This window comes from Aphelocoma coerulescens, chromosome 2 (assembly GCF_041296385.1).
Source record: "Aphelocoma coerulescens isolate FSJ_1873_10779 chromosome 2, UR_Acoe_1.0, whole genome shotgun sequence".
NCBI classification, from domain to species: Eukaryota; Metazoa; Chordata; class Aves; order Passeriformes; family Corvidae; genus Aphelocoma; species Aphelocoma coerulescens.
In genome coordinates this window covers 127,364,905-127,381,176 of record NC_091015.1, presented here as the reverse complement: position 1 = coordinate 127,381,176, position 16,272 = coordinate 127,364,905, and the positions used below count along the sequence as shown (strand labels likewise).

The following is a 16,272-nucleotide window of genomic DNA, read 5'->3' as shown; positions in this document are numbered from 1 at the left end:
GACATTCTATTGTTTTATCTCCAAAGGGAATACATGTTAAGTAAATCTGTCCTAATATTTCAAAGTCACTGTTTAGTTGTTTGATTTTTGAATTCCTAAAACCCTAAGCTGTCGGTAACTCAGTTGATTTGTTATCCTCACTCATTGTTTAGCAGTTAACTTGTAATGGTAACAACAACTTTTATTTGGCATGTTTGCCAGATAAATGTTGTTTTCTGCAAGACTAGTATTATATTAGCCATTCAGAAGGTGCAGACAGAGAAAAGGATTGTTAAATTTGACCTGGGTATTGCACTGGTGTCAGGAATTTAGTTTTTGAACTTCCATGAAAACTAAAAAAAAATATTTAGAGGCAAGAAAGGTTTGCTATCCATGCATTACCATGGTATAAAAATTAATGGGGTTTGGTGTGTCTGAAAACGAAGTAATTTTGATTAGGAAAGATAATAAAACTGCAATGCACTTGTAATTCTAGTTACTCTTTCTACACTGTGTAGTACTAGCCAACTGAAAGCCACAATTTCTTTAATGATTTGTTTTTAAGCAATTTGAAGCACTCTGCTGGTTAGTTAAAAGAGTTATAATACTGTAAAGAGTGTTAAAAGTGAAATAGGAGTCCCAACTGCTTTGAAAACTGAATTACTGCTTTGGTATCTTCCAGCCACTTCTGTCAGACCATCATAAGTAGTGAAGCTTCTCCATAGAGCACATGCTCTCTCTCTCTTATCTGGGCTTCATTTAGAAATAAACTGAAATTTAATCAAGCATGAAAATGTTTTCTCAGTGGCACAAAGAAAGATTTGCCTGAGTGTTTCATGACTTTCTTTTCCCTGCTTATCTTACTTCTGACTTTTAGAATGTCAAAGGCTTTTTAGCCACTCCAAGAACTTCAGCTGGCTTTCAGAACTCTTTTATTTAAAGCTTCTTATGGGCTTTTTGATTGCTTAGCTGCTGCACAATAGTTTGTATATTCAGTATGTGCCCATGTGGTAGAGCAGTAACAGTATTATTAAGTACATCCTTTGTCATCTTAGAATAGTGCAAATGTTTGCTTGCAAAGAAACCCCAATCTGAAGAGATATGCTTTTGGTATCTTGAAAACAATAACGTTAGGCATTGTCACTGTTGCTGTAGTTGTTAAAACCTTTGCAGATTAAATATCTAACCCTACTGCCTGTTACAGTGACGAGGTATAAAAACTGGTAATGTGCTAGCATCTTTTGCAGAACAGCAGTATCCTTTACTTGGCTGTCATTTGCAGTCAGTAGTCCAGGCAGCCCATCTGAAAGGCAGATGATTCCTGTTTTGGCACAGTTCAGCTAAGAGCTTTGGGTCTAAATATGATTAATTTTAATGTCAATATGGTTTAAGTATGATTCTAGTGTAGATGAATAACGGAAATTTAAATAATACATTTTTTCAGAAATGTTGCCCAAAAAAGGGGTTTCTCTATTCTAAAGTTCTCCAGGGGGGATTCTTGATAACTCAAGCCAAAACAGAGAAGAGTGCAGTTAGTTTTTTGCTTCAGTGCTGAAAAATATTAGGCCTATGTAGCATTGTTTCAAAAGCCATTTAAGGTCATTATCCTTCCTGCCTCTGTGACTGCTTATGGTTTCCTTCACGATCATTAGTGCTGTCCTTCAGGTTCTGCAGTCCAGAGTTTGGAATTTCACGTCTGGATTCCTTAACATCGGATTTACTGCTGAATTGTTTTCATTGTGATAGTTCTGAAGGCTTTGCATTTTGACATACTAAGCATCTTCATGAAGTCGATCGTTGTTTGTTCTTTTTATCACTTTCCACGCCTTCTGTTATGTTAGAAAAAAGTATAAACAAAAGTTCTGCCCCACGACAAAACTTCAAAGTTAAAGCCAGTGTGCTATACTGAGAAAACATAATGGCTGAGAGTAAGAATTGGCGAGATGCTCATGATTAAAAAGTAGAATTGAAGTTAGTAATGGCTTAATTGTAATACAGTACTTACTAAATATTTCAGAAATAATGTGTCAAAATAAACTTCTCACTTTTTGCGTGTGTGCTTATTTCATTTATTGTGGGGCTCGGTATATGCTGAAAATTTAAAGCCTAAACATTTCTTTTAAGTCCTCCTGCTGAATCAACTGCTGAATCAAGCTTAGTTGCTGAACTTCAGGAGAAGCTTCAGGAAGAAAAAATGAAGTTCTTAGAGCAACTTGAAGAGCAAGAGAAAAGAAAGAATGAAGAAATGCAGAACATCAGGACATCTCTCACTGCAGAGCAGCAGGTAAAGCTGATTTTTTTTAAATTATTTTTGCTCCCATGACAGTTGTGTTCTTTTGGTGTTTTGAAGTTAGAGTAGCATTTTCTCTTTTGCTGTGTAACACTTCCACATTCTAAATTTGTGTACTTATCTGAAGCCAGAATATGATGTGTTAATGGAATCAAACATTTAAGCATTAAAAAATAACCAAAACAAAGAAACAAACAACAAAAAAAACCCACTGAAAACAAACCAAAAGGCCAAACCAATTATCAAACAACTGGCAATCCAGATTCAGTTTTTCTGATTTCTTTTGCTTAAGTGCTTGGAATTTATATTCATTTATCTCTTTAACTGCAGAAAGATACCAGTTATTACAAAATTTGTGGACAACACTAAATTAATTATTTGAAATACTGATTGATTTGGGATGCTGCTTACTGGCTTTTAAAGTTTATTAGTGTGGACAAGGTGGTGTTTCGAGGTTCAAAGCATAAATATGGTGTATTTTGAGGTTCAAACAAAGTATGTTGCATTTTACATAATAAACTTAAAGCCACAATGCATGCCACATCTTGATACAAAATCACATTGCACTGGATTAATATTTTACATCTGTATCCATGCATTTTTTCCTTTCAGAACATCATGAGCCTCTTAGTTTCTGTAGATGAGTCTTGAGTTCTTAAATTAAATCTCTGTTAGTAACAGCTATTATCTACAGATTTGTTGCATTTAAACACTGAGAAAGGATTTTCTGTTTTAAGCACCTCTCCTTACTGTGGCTGTGGTAGGATCAAATAAGGACAAAGAGACAGGGTGGTGATCAGCCAGCTTGGTGAATGAATGCTATGAATCACTGGGTGCAGGGAACACAAAATTACAGATGGTTATAAAGAAAGGAATATTATTGAAATTCTTGGCCTTCAAGCGTTAATACTGGAGTTAACCTTATGTAGTAAATCTAATAGGAATTTTTTCCTACTTTGGTAATCATTAGATTTATTTTTTCATCGCAGTATTCCTCAGTATTCCATTTTCCCCATTATCTAATAGTATTCTTCATTTTTTCAGCAGAGCATGGAAGGGAAGGTTCTGAGGCATTGACAACAAATTCCAGGGAAAGCTGGAACTTTTAAAAAAAACAACAAACAGCCCAACCTTCCCCCCAAACAGACTCCAGCCAAAGCAAACAAATACCCCAAACCCAGAAAAACGGTGTATCAGTCAGTGCTGAAAGTTCACTTCACTGGCTCTGCTGGTTACTGAATGTTTTGGGTATTTAGTTTTGCCTCTGTCCTTTTTGGTTTTTGTTTTCTTTCCTCTGTGAAGTTTCCTTAGAGGTGTCACTTATGCTTGTGGTATGAGAGTTTTGTTATGCAGACACATAACAAAGGCTGCTCTGCCCTATGAAAGGTGTGTAGCCCACCAAATAGTTTGCATTTTAAGACTGAGAGTTGATAGACATATATCAAGACAATCTTAAAATTCACAGAAAAATTAAAATTAACTTGAAATATCCTTTAAATAGATGATTGTTGGCAGGTTTTGTCTCTTCAGCAGCACCCTAAAAGGGCCTAGGGCATAATGGTCAGTAGGAGGATTGAAGAAGTAGAAAGATTTGTCAGACTGGTACTGAAGGCTATGCTGGCCTCTTTTTATGTTCACCTATTCAAGCTATTAACCAGGATTCGTGTGTACCTTTTGCAATAATTAATTGTTCTCTGAAGAATTAATGCACGACTTGAAATGTATTTTTAATTCAGTGTCTAGTGTATTGATAACAGTATTTTTCTTTTTCATTGTATGTCACATATCTCGATGCAGTTCAGATTTATCTTAATAGTTTTAATCCTTCAAGTAACTGTTTCAAATATAGAATGTTCAACTGTTTTACATTAACTGGAATATAAAGTATTATATTGAAATAAAAACCCACAACTTAGAATTTTTTAAATTAATGTATCAGGCTTGCGGGAACTAGAGGGTTAAAAATGAAATTAATTAAAAAAAGGTTTAACAGAGAAACATAAAAATAAAATGTACAGGCATTTTATCTCTTCACCAAAGCAATAAGTTAAAAAGTTTTAATTTCTTTTTTAATTATAATGCAGAAAACTGAAATGCATGCTTTTGTACTATTTTGTATTACATTTTTACAGTACATTTATTTTTTCAGTAATACTTCCTTTCTGTTTTCAGACCAACTTTAACACTGTTCTGGCAAGAGAGAAAATGAAAAAAGAAAACATAATTAATGATCTTAGTGACAAATTAAAAGTGCTTACACAACAGCAAGAAAAAGATAAGGGTAAGCAAAGTTCTGAAGAAGTATTCATCTTCTTGAATAGGACTGTTCCATTCTCTACAGATTGGTTTTCAGCCTTAGTGCTGCTGTAATTAAAAGAAATTCTGTTTATTTGTGTCGTAGATTTGATTGAAACACTTTCTGAAGATCGTGCTCGCTTACTTGAAGAGAAGAAGAAGCTTGAAGAAGAAGTTAATAAACTGAGAAGTAGTAATTTTTCTCCATCAACCTACTTGGCAGCAGTGTCAGAAGCTTGTGGAGCCTGTGCAGCTGATGTGCCCACTGACACAGACAGATTGGTTGCTGACTTTGGGGCTGAAGGAAGAATGGACTCCACGATGGAAACCAGTATGATGGCTGTGCAGTAAGTATGGGTCATTAGAGTAGAAATACTCAGAGCATGCTCTCCTTCTGGAAATGTGTGCTCTTGGGTGGTGTGAAGTACAGATGAGCATGTTTAACTCTCCTCCTGCCTTTGATGCTCTTCTGAAAATATTCTTTTAAATGTAAATGTGTGTCACAATCATCAGGAATGTGTGGGTTTGATGACTTTGAAGTATGCAGCCTCAAGGCAAAACTTGGCACCACAATCATGACATAAAAGAATTTATCTAAGTATACAAAATGGAAGTCAAACAGAAGAAAAACTGTAATAGTGAATGAGCTGGGAGGCTGCATGTTACTGGTGTATCTTTTGAACAGTGTCTCACTTCAATGCTACTAGCTTTTTGAAGAACCCCAGACTTCTCCATACTTTTCATGGAAGTAATGAACCTGACTGGGAAACACAAAAGAGAAGCAAGGTTTTTACCAGAGGAGTAAAAGCAGAATTGTTAAATGTACTTACATTAAGTTTAGTCAGTGTCCATCACAACCGATGCTGCCTGACTCACAATCACATACCCAGAGCACTAAATAGCTTTGTGGAAGTGAGGATGAAAGCAGTTTGTGCTTGCCAAACTAAACTTGCACTGATAATAAAACAAGGATGTATCCTATCTTTAGAAAAAGAGCTGTTTCTAATCATTCTAGTCCTGCACTCTGAGAACAGATGTACAAAAAAAATAAAGCTTGTGGACAAAAAAAAATTACGGTGCAGTGTATGATTAGACAGAAACTTTTACAGGCTTCTGTTGACTGCTTCCTATTACATGAGAGCTAAACAGCCTTCTAACTGAAATGAAGTAATGATTGGTATGGCTTAATCTATTTGCTTTGCTGAGCATTTTGCTTGGATTTATAGCATGTTTTGTCCCAAAACTTGTCAATTTTCTTTTTGCAACCAAATCTATTTGGACTAGAAAATAAATTGTTTCTCCCCTATTAAACTGCTTTTAAAATTATAACTGGTTTACAAATTACTGTCTATGTTCTTAAGAAATTACGTGGGATATTAGCATTGTTATATTGTGCCCCATTGCCCAGTTTATTGCCCGTAAATGGCAACAAGTAGCAAGTTCACTTTAGTGTCTCTACCAGGGCGTACTAGGGCACTTCAGGCTACTCCCCAGTAGCCTTTAAGCTACAGACTAGGAAAATGGGACATCATGGAGCTGAATTGCAATATTGGGGGTTAACTGTCAAAGCATGCAGAGCTGTATCTTTCATCCTGATGTCTTGAAAATGATGCAAAATACCAAGAAATGCCCCCATGTAGCTTGATAAACTAATTGATTGCTGAAAATTCACTGGCTTGTTGCAGTAAAGAACCTCCTTGGTTGAAAGAAAAAAAATATCCAAAACACCAACCAGAAATATTGATGCTGATTCTTACTGTTTCTTTCTATGCTGTTCCCTCTGTGCTAGCAAATACATAACACTCTTCACTGAGTGACAATGGCAGGTGGGTATGGAAAAGATAACATTTGATATGAAGAAAAATTTCATTTTTAACCTATCCATTTTCTTTCTCTTTTAGTGAAAATGTCCATATGTCTGAAGAAAAGCAGAGGATAATGTTGTTAGAAAGAGTGAGTAGATTGTGAGGTTAAGTGTTACAACTAAATACTTAAAAAATATGTACATGTGAAGTTGTGCTGTGGTCAGTTATATACTCTGATGCAATATAGTGTCTGCAAGGATTATGAGTATGATTACAAATGTGATTTCAGGGAATGTTTTTTCATTGTACTCTTGGATCAGTATAATTCACTGAAGTAATTCAAGATAACAGTTAAAAGATTACTCTTGGCCTATCTTTGTTGTGTTTATGTAGGCTTTAGTATGAATGACTCCAGTGTAATACCACTTCTTAGGAGTGACAGATCATTGATCCAGAGAATTTCTGTAGAAAAAAAAAAGTTGCAATTTCTTTTGATTGACTAGTTTCTCATGGAAGTGGGTGTTGTAGGCTCTATTCTTGGTAAAATGTGAGATTAACCCCTAGTAGTTACATTGGAGTATTTCAGATTCTAGTAATTTTTAACTGCTCAGTCATATCTATCTTCATCTCAGTTGTCTTTTAAAGTTTACTTAAAAAAAAGAAAAAAGGTGTCTTTAGCTTTTGGCTTTCTAGGATCACTTGGATTAAAATCTGTGACCAAATAAAGAACAGGAATGCTTTCTGTTAGTGGATTGTGAGACGGTATGATGCAGCTGCCTGGATGTTTTTGACTACAAGCACATACATGCCTTATTCTGTCATCTGATTATATAGGATTTGTCATGAGCAGAAGCTATAACATAGTAATACATTACATTTCTTTTGCCATTCTATCAGTGACATGTTTTTCTAACTGGAAGAAAAGTATGAGTATGGATGTAAACATAGTTTAGCAGTGGGTTTTGTAGTACTGGGATAATTGCTAGACTTAAATTTTTTTTGCATGTATTTTTTCAAAAGATACTTTGATGATTGTTATAGCACTGAAAGATGTGGTATTATGCAAGTAGTTGGGCTCTAGTCATCCAATAACTATTTTTTTTATGTTTGTACTGTATGAGGTATAATAACCAGTTAATCAGATTAAGATTTTCTTTTAGACTTTGCAGTTGAAAGAAGAAGAAAATAAGAGATTAAATCAAAGATTGGTAAGTATTTGTGCAATGCATGTTTTAAGCCTTATGAAAAAATAAGACAAGCTTAAAAATTTAAGTTTGTTAAAATCTAAAAATGTTTTTTTTATTAACTTAAGAAATGTTATAAGTGTTAAGGCAAGTGGTAAATAGATAACCTCATAACCTTCCAGAGGTACCTGACCTTAGTCTTCTCCTGGAAAAAGATTCACAGGACCAGAGAGTGACTTCTTCCCAAAGAACACAGAGCATCCAGGCTTGGGGTAGGGGGTGTTAATTTCCAGGGCACCATGTCTCATTTTTCAGCAACAGTAGATCAAAGGCCAGTTTACAAGAATGTAAATATGCCTGCACTTTAAGCATAATTGGGAATGTTAGCAATAACTTCTAGATTGGCTTGGGGAAAACTGCACCTCTCAGCTTTGTAAGGTGTGAAACTAATTCTGCCTAGCAGCTGGAAGTTCAGGCAGCCACCATATGAAATGCTCAAATACAGTAAATGCCTATGGAAGGAAAAATAATGTAGTGACAGAGGGCCCTGGACTATAAATTCTTCTCCTTTTTTTTATTCCCAGTTTATCCTTGTTAGCAGGTCTCAATTTTAAGTCTTAAAATAATTCCTGTGTGTATAGGAAACAGACACATCCTTTGGGTGGACTGGCCATGGTGATCTCACTTTCTTTAAGTGACAGGTGATACCTAGAAGTTTGGTAGGAACTGATATCTGTGTAGTGGGAAGTTACATTTCATACCAGGTGTAAGAAAGGATAACAAGACATCCAAAAGTATAATTTTTAAAGGAGCGTTTTTAATTCAGAATGTCAGTGCAGTGCACAGAATTTATTTAGGTGTAGTTTTCATACTACAGTAAAACTCAAAACACATTGGACAGTTTTCTAAACCTCTCTGTAGATTTCTTGAATCAAACTCTCGATCTCTTGTCATCTCAGAGTAAAATAAAATGGAAGAAACACTGTGTACAAGACAAATAGAAGATTATTCTTGTTATGATTAATACAAAACCATGTAGGAGAAATTGGCGGTTCATTGGTCTCTAAAGTGATTCAAATTTGATTTCTAACTGGGCGTAGGAACTTCTTATCTTTTCAATTCCTTATTTAGAAAACGAGTTTTTTCATAGATAAGTTTATTATTTGTCTCTTCATCTTTCTTTCGCTCTGCCCTTCCTTTTAAATGCACTTCTGAAATTGCAATATGCATCAACACTTAAATACCAGTATTTATTTCTATTGAGATACTTGAAATAAGGAGGTCAGAAGGCATTCTGTGTGAAAAAGAAAATCTTCATAGGTTACTGGCTTTTGCAGAGGAACTTGTGGGTTACTTCTGCAAGGAACAAAAAAGGAACTCCTTTTAATACTTGAAATGTTATTACAGGATTTTTATTACAGTAAATGAATTACTGAGAAAGGGAAACATTTTTTCAGTCTAAAGGCTATTACAGTTGTACTCAGAAAACATTCGTTACTAGGTTTTAATGGAATTATTCTCAGCATTCTAATTTGTTCTGTTATTCTTGTAGTTAGAAATCAAGGAAAAATACAGAAATCAAGCTATTTTGTGTTTTAATTTAACACTTACTCCATTTTTAAAGAACAGCAAGAAAATACCTGGTCTTTATATATGAAGAGACCTCTCAAACACTTTTGTGAACAGTCTAAGCAAATTTGACAAATTTCATGCTAGCTGCAACTTTTTCAAGAAAGAAAAGTAGCCTCTAACAAAAAAAAAAAAATCTGAATTTGGATCCTGTAAAGAAAACTGCTGAACGTGTCTTCAGAATTTGAGAGCTTTCTGTGATATACTGCATTCAGTTTGGACCCATTCTTTGAAGAAATGAAGAACATGAGCTGTGAATAGTCTTCAAGCTCATACCAAGACAGGCTGGTACTGCCTCTGGGGAAGGCCGGGGGCAAGATTGACAATAGGGGGGAAATACCCTCTAGGGAACAATATTTGAGTTACAGCTGAAAAATCATGTGCTAAACTTCAAGTATGAGCAATCTAGATTTGAATAGCATGTAACAATGGTCCAGGAAGTAGGAATGTATGGAAAATCTGCAGGACCTCTAGTCAGAGTTTCTGTGGAGCAATTATGAATTGTTTTTTGTAAGGAGGTTACCTGAGGGTAATGGAACAGATACATTTATATCAGATCAGCTTCTCCAGCTACTTGCCTCCACTGGGACAGGTATTCCTGCAGAGGTAGAAGTAGTGTTACCCATTGTCATTTCAGGTTATGATAGTTATTGTAGAAACTGTGTGTACACTTTTATTAATTTTTAGGTCTAGTTTATCCTATTGAAAGTTGGCCCATGTATCAGTATTAATTAATTCAAACAGAATTAAAGGCAAATATTATACATACAGGAGATAATTCTTATGTCCAAAAACTCACATAATGAAGCCTTTGTTTGGTCTTATTAAACAAAGAATTATAGACTCCAGTTTTATTCCAGAGAGTGCTGCTCTGTTTATTACAATAAGCTTTATATTTTGTGACAGTGCCTAGAAAAACTGAGAGACCATGTTGAGTTCAACATCTAGAGTTTAATTGTAATAAACATGTTTAAACTCCAGTGTTCTACCATCAGCTTTTTCTAATGCCCTTGGGTTCTGTGTTAGAATGGATCATAGGTCTTGTGTGTGCTCAGAATGAATCTTCACTGGCACTGATCTGAAAAGCACTTCCCCATTCTAAATAATGAGGGAGAAGTTAGTTATGCAAGAAATTTCATAATCAAGGGTAGCTGTTAAAAGAAAAAGCACTATAGTGGAAACCAAAAACAAACCACAAAGAACCAAACTTTAATACAGAACAGGATGACAAAAAGTATGTTGGGTTTTCTGAGTGAGTATAAAATCTGCAAGACAGGCACTGTTTGAAATTGATCAAAAATTACCTTCCCATATTCTTACCTGCAATATACATTTCATCATAGCTTGCCAGTACTTTATAGCTTTTTTCTTTTTTATAGATGTCCCAAAGCATGTCGTCAGTATCCTCAAGACATTCTGAAAAAATAGCAATTAGAGAGTAAGTAGATGTTAAATTTCATATAAATAGATGGATATGTTTTCAATAAAATAAGTATGTAGTTAATGTTACAATTCTTCTGTTCTTGCTCTGTGGTGAAAAGATGCACAGATCTCTATAATTCAGCCATCACCTAAACCTTGAAGTCATGCTAAGAAAAGGTAGAAGGAAATCTGTTCACTCTGAATATGCATAGTGCTGTATTATATTTCAAGAGAAGTCTTACCTTCCTGAAGTTTTCAAAGTTCTTGGCTTGCTCTGACAGAATGAAATAAAATTAACTCAAACATTTTGTTAGGTATTCTCAATCTGTTAGCAGTTGCATGTAGAATTGTTGCTGGAAACAGAAGTATTCTTTTAAAATATGAAAGCTACAAACAACTTCTTAATATTAGGCTTATAAATTACTTTACTAATATAAAAAACCTTTTTAGAAAGAAAACTGGCACAGATTATTCTGTTAATGTTTATTGAATTACACCAATTTCCATTTTTGCTGTAACAAAGTCAGCACTTGAAGAATTGTTTTTTTCCCTTTAGCATCTGAAAATTGCAAGTGTCTTGGTAGTTTTTGGGGAGGAAAATGTTGTGAAAGAAGAATTTATCTGTCTAATAGAGATGATTTTAAGTCACTATAGCCTATCTTCATAATAAGTCCAGGCAGAAAAGTTTGGAGTATTGTTTATTTAATCCAAAAATGAACATCAAAGATGATGACCTAAATTTCTCTAAATTTACTCAGTTGACTGACTGTGTATCTGTAGTTTCCTTCTCTGGGGAAGTTTTTCACTTTCTTTGCACTTCTTCCCTCATCCCCAAAGTAGTAGTAATATTTATTCTTAGAGTCCCCTCATGATCTAATGCTTAATTTGTAGCCATTTTAGACTTCATTTCATTAATGGGTGAATAATTTACTTGTAAGACATTTGCACTGTGGAACAAGAAGCTTGGAGACAGAAGTTGTTCTTTGAATTCTGTTATTGAAACTTTGCATGAGAACTTGGTGGCTTCTTGTGTTACCTTGGTGTCAGGAAAAAGCAGAGTTTTAGAACTTTTTACGTAGTCGCCACAGTGTTTCTTTGGCTTTTCATCATTTGATCAAAGATGAACACTTCATCCCTTCTTTGTCTTGTGTGCTTAAAACTTTAAGATTGAAAGCTGCATAAATGTTTTTGCTGTATTTTTCTGTGTTCAAATTGGCTTCAGTTTAAAACATCAAAAGAATGTTTGTAAACACCACTGCAGTGATGGTGAACTGAAGTACCAGTGAATAAAAATAATGCAAGATCGAAACATTAGTATTTTGTTAGGTACTTCTGATTATATTTTAAAGCAAAACTGACAGGTCTTTTGAGAAAAATAATTTGAGCTGATGGGTGTAGAACATCTCAAAATCACTTTTTAAAGATAGCCTGCTTTTGTTGACTTCAGAAAATAGGAAATGTATGTAAGTTGGCGCAGCAAGTGGAAATGTCTGTTACCGTTCAACTAAGTCTGTCTCAGGCAATCCATGGGAGAAAAAATGTAGTGTAATTAATGTAGTTTCAAGCTTCTATGCTTTTTTTTAGTTAAGTTCTGTGATTTTTTTTTTTCCCCAGTTTTCAGGTTGGCGATTTGGTTCTCATTATCTTGGACGAAAGGCATGACAACTATGTGTTGTTTACTGTTAGTCCAACCTTGTATTTCTTGCACTCAGAGTCCCTTGCTGCATTGGATCTCAAACCAGGTGAGTGTGGTAAGTGTCAGATTTTTTTCTAATTATTATCTCCTCTTACAAATAACACTCTTAACTTTCTAACACTAAGTGATTTTATAAATATGTATGTGATAAATACAAGAAGCATGTAATATAGATAGTTGTCAGCTGTCGTTGTAGCTTTTGCTACTTGTTCTGATGCAAAATATTTTTCAAGGCAGAACATGTTTAATTAAAAATTTATATAGATGTTAGGGTCTTGGAAAAGTAGGGAAAAATACCTGCATCTTCAAAGTAAGCTGTAAAAAACAAAAAAAAAAGGAGAAAATGCCAATTTGGTACACACACAGAGTATGTTAACGTTCCCATCAGGCTTCTTTGTCTACTCAGTAGCATGAATAATAAATAACAAAATGTAGACAACAGTATATGGGAATTTGCAAGCAATATTTTTGCTCATAGTTTTTCCACCAAGTTAAGATAGTATTTATTAAAATTTTTCAGAGAAGACTTTCAGTATTTATTTGTTTTTGTTCAGGTTGCTGGCACATTTACTTTTTTTCTCCCTTAATCTTCAAGGCTCTTTATTGGTTGTTTTTGGCAGCTATCTAAACTTAGCTAAATTGAAATCTTTTTAAATGAGGAAAAATAACGATGCTTTGCACTAAGCCTCGAGCTACATGAAGTGGATTCATGGGAATATCTTTGAGCTATCATGGTTTTTTGCAAACTCACCTGTGCTCCCAACTTTGTAGAAATGTCTAAGAATATGCATCAAAAGAAAATTTATATTAATTCTACTTTATCAGTGAAAGTTTCTATGTTATTGCATGTCACAAGCTGCCAAATAATTTCCCTGAGCAAGCTCACTGTAGCTTGCACTTACGAGGAAAGATGATAGATCTTAATTGTGTAGTATCCAGAAGACCACTAAGGCCTAACTGAATTCTGAGTCTGCTGAAGGATCTGTGCCATGTGTCATCTGTGAAACATAAGGGGAAAGTGCCTGTCTGGCTTGCAGATGTAATACATTCTGAGCTGTGGCATTAGTAGTGCATTCATAGCTGTGTGAAATATGGTAGGCTTTCCTTGCTGGTTTTTTACATGTATAAGGTAAAAGCCATTTCAGTTTGTATGTTACTATGAGTAGCTAATTCACTGACCTGTTTTCAAATGGACTTAGCTTGTTCCATTCCTTACCACTTGCTGAACAGAGTTAATCTCAAATCTGAGAAAACTGCACATAAAACAAACAACACACCAGTTGCCTGAGGGACACATTTGTCTCTGTCTCAGTACTTCAGGAAACCATGTCTTCATTCTGTTCCTGCATCAGGGAAGTGGGGAAAATGAAATTCAGTACACTAGTTGTATTTGTGATAGGTTAAAATTGGTGTGGACTTAGGTACTGCAAATTATTGTTTTAAGGGCCACCAAAATGTTGCATTTAAACTTGATCTTACTTAATGTTTTTATTTATTTAAAAAACTGAGTTTTTTAAAGAATTTCTGCTTTTAATGAAAATATAATGTAATATCCTGGTACCTGTAGTTGCTTATCCAAAATATTAAATATATTTTCTCTTTAGCATCAGGTGCATCTAGGAGACCTTGGGTGCTAGGAAAAGTGATGGAAAAGGAATATTGCCAGGCAAAAAAGGTAAGAAAATAGTAATGAAAAATCATCTATGATTAATAGAGAAAAAGTCAATTTTAATATTTGTAATGATGCCTTTTCCTGGTCTTGAAATCAAGGATCAAACACGGTTAGAAGGGAAAAAGGGGTTTTACCTCGGTATTTATTTTAAGGATCCTTAGGTGCACCACGTCCAGGTGGAATGCGCTAAAATGCACACTGCAATGCACACCCACGATAGATTTGGTATAACATTACAGGTCTTACTAATTAGCACATCTATCAAAGATTCCCCAGTGAGAGGCTCGAGTGAGCCCCCTCTCCCCAAGGAACCTTCCCCTGGATGGTTCTATCTCAGTTTACAAAATGTGTTCTGGAGAGGACCTTGGTGTCTGGGGCATTCTGATCCCCAACTACGACACTTCTAAGATGTGTAGTCTCCCAGCTTGACAAATAAGTCTAAGAATGTAGGCTAAAAAACACTTAAGAATACAAAAAAATTATAAAAAGGTATGTAAAAGGGGTATAAAAGAAAAGGCAAAAAATCATAATGGCATCAAAAACACTTGTGACAAATTCTCCCTGCATAAGAAGTTAGATGGAAATTGTCCTAAGTTCTGCTATTCCTGCTCTTCTTTTGAGTCAGTGAATAGCAAGAGTAGGGGAACCAGAGAAGAGGTGAGTGAGCAGTGGGTTAGGTATTTGCATCCACACTGCCCAGAGCTTTGCCAGACTCCTGAGGGTCTCCTGAATACTGAATAATGAGAATCAGTTTCGGCTTAAAAACACAAAAATCAGTAGAATAATCCCACATTTAAATTTTTTTTTCTTTTTTTTATAGGCACAAAACAGATTCAAAGTTCCTTTGGGTACAAAATTCTACAGAGTGAAAGCTGTACCATGGAACAAGAAAGTATAACAAAACAATGTTTTAGTTCATTCTGTCTCCATTCTTTTTTTGACTCATCCTTCAGTGCTCGTTCATCGCTCCCAATACCAGGCCATCTTTTTATACTGAGGTCATGTGACAAGATACATCATTGATGTACTGCTTTTACTTTTTAACAGGTGACATTTTAGAAACAAGAAATTCATCAAAAACTCTGGCCCTAACTGCTTCGATTTTTTTACCCAGATAACTTTAAGAGTGTGGACCAAATGAGTTCATTTTCTCGAAGGGCAACCACATGAAACATGGTTTGTTTGCCATGTTAATTGCCTGTTAAATATACATTAGCTTGTATTTAGATGTTAAATGTTAGTTACCATTATTACCAGCATATGTCCTTTTGTGAAATCATTATCAAAGTACTTGCACTCTTTAACAGATTCTTTATATGTGTAAAATTCATCAACTATTTAAAGAGGGTGTTCATTGCATGCAGATAATCATATAATTTTTCTTCAACATGAGTTTGCCTCAGTAGATGAATAAAAATAACTACTGCAGCTTGTTTCATTACATGAAAATGCTCTTTAATGTTAAAAAACCCTTGTAATTTGATGGACTGATTTTGAAAATCAGTCACAGTTAGATCTGCAATCTTCAAAAGCACTTTCGATGGATTGATCACACAGATTCTGAAGGGAAGACACCTGTGCCGTTTGTTCAAAGTGAAGCACTTGTTCTTCCCAACAAAACAGAAGTCTTGTATTAATCTATTTAGAAAAATCATATTGATGAAATTGTATTTCATGGTTGAGTTTCAGGAAAAAACTCATTGTACATTAACCATACAAGAGTCATTTAAGTAACAAATTATTGTAATTGTAAAAGACATGTAGAATTTTAAAACAATAAAGATTTGAAACTGTATGTGTTTGAAGTATTTGTGTGCCTTTTAAATATTATCTCTAATATTTATTTCATGTTAATCTGTTGCATCTTCTCTGTGATTTCTCCAGTGGTTTCATTACATAGAAATACCCAAATTTTCTATGAGAGTTAGTAATTTTCAAAAACATTTGGGAATTACAAGAATTACCTTGTAATCATAAAAAAGAATTTAGGTAGACAGAAATTTTACTTTTGTCAGCATATTAAATGGATAAAGGACATTTTTTAAGTAGTTATACTGCCTACATTTTTAAAATGTAGTCTTATTTATTTTATTTTTAATAACAGTATAAAAGGGATGTACTATAAATATGTAGCCAATGGAAAGTGAAATTATGAGTTCAGCTATGAGCTTATGCCTATGACTCAATCCATAGAGTTATTCAGCTGTGATTTATCTTCATGAGAGGAGTGGAAGAGGAAGAGCTAAAGAAATGGTCACATGAAAATCTCAATGCTTCTGCTCATATGTTGCAAATAATAT

At 34.6% G+C, this 16,272-nt stretch overlaps 1 protein-coding gene across 3 annotated transcripts in view; it reads left to right on the top strand.

The window, feature by feature from the left end:
- Nucleotides 1–15,767, top strand: part of RB1CC1 (RB1 inducible coiled-coil 1) — a 72,419-nt gene extending 56,652 nt beyond the window's left edge. For 2 of the 3 annotated variants that reach the window (XM_069004738.1, XM_069004737.1), the window contains exons 16-24: nucleotides 2,104–2,263; nucleotides 4,442–4,550; nucleotides 4,671–4,911; nucleotides 6,466–6,517; nucleotides 7,530–7,577; nucleotides 10,562–10,620; nucleotides 12,219–12,355; nucleotides 13,905–13,975; nucleotides 14,793–15,767. In XM_069004738.1, coding sequence (XP_068860839.1) covers nucleotides 2,104–2,263; nucleotides 4,442–4,550; nucleotides 4,671–4,911; nucleotides 6,466–6,517; nucleotides 7,530–7,577; nucleotides 10,562–10,620; nucleotides 12,219–12,355; nucleotides 13,905–13,975; nucleotides 14,793–14,870 — 955 coding nt within the window. In that variant the 3' untranslated portion in view covers nucleotides 14,871–15,767. The remainder of the gene's footprint in view (nucleotides 1–2,103; nucleotides 2,264–4,441; nucleotides 4,551–4,670; nucleotides 4,912–6,465; nucleotides 6,518–7,529; nucleotides 7,578–10,561; nucleotides 10,621–12,218; nucleotides 12,356–13,904; nucleotides 13,976–14,792) is intronic. The other variant, XM_069004739.1, reaches the window with a different exon arrangement.
- Nucleotides 15,768–16,272: the final 505 nt, after the last annotated feature.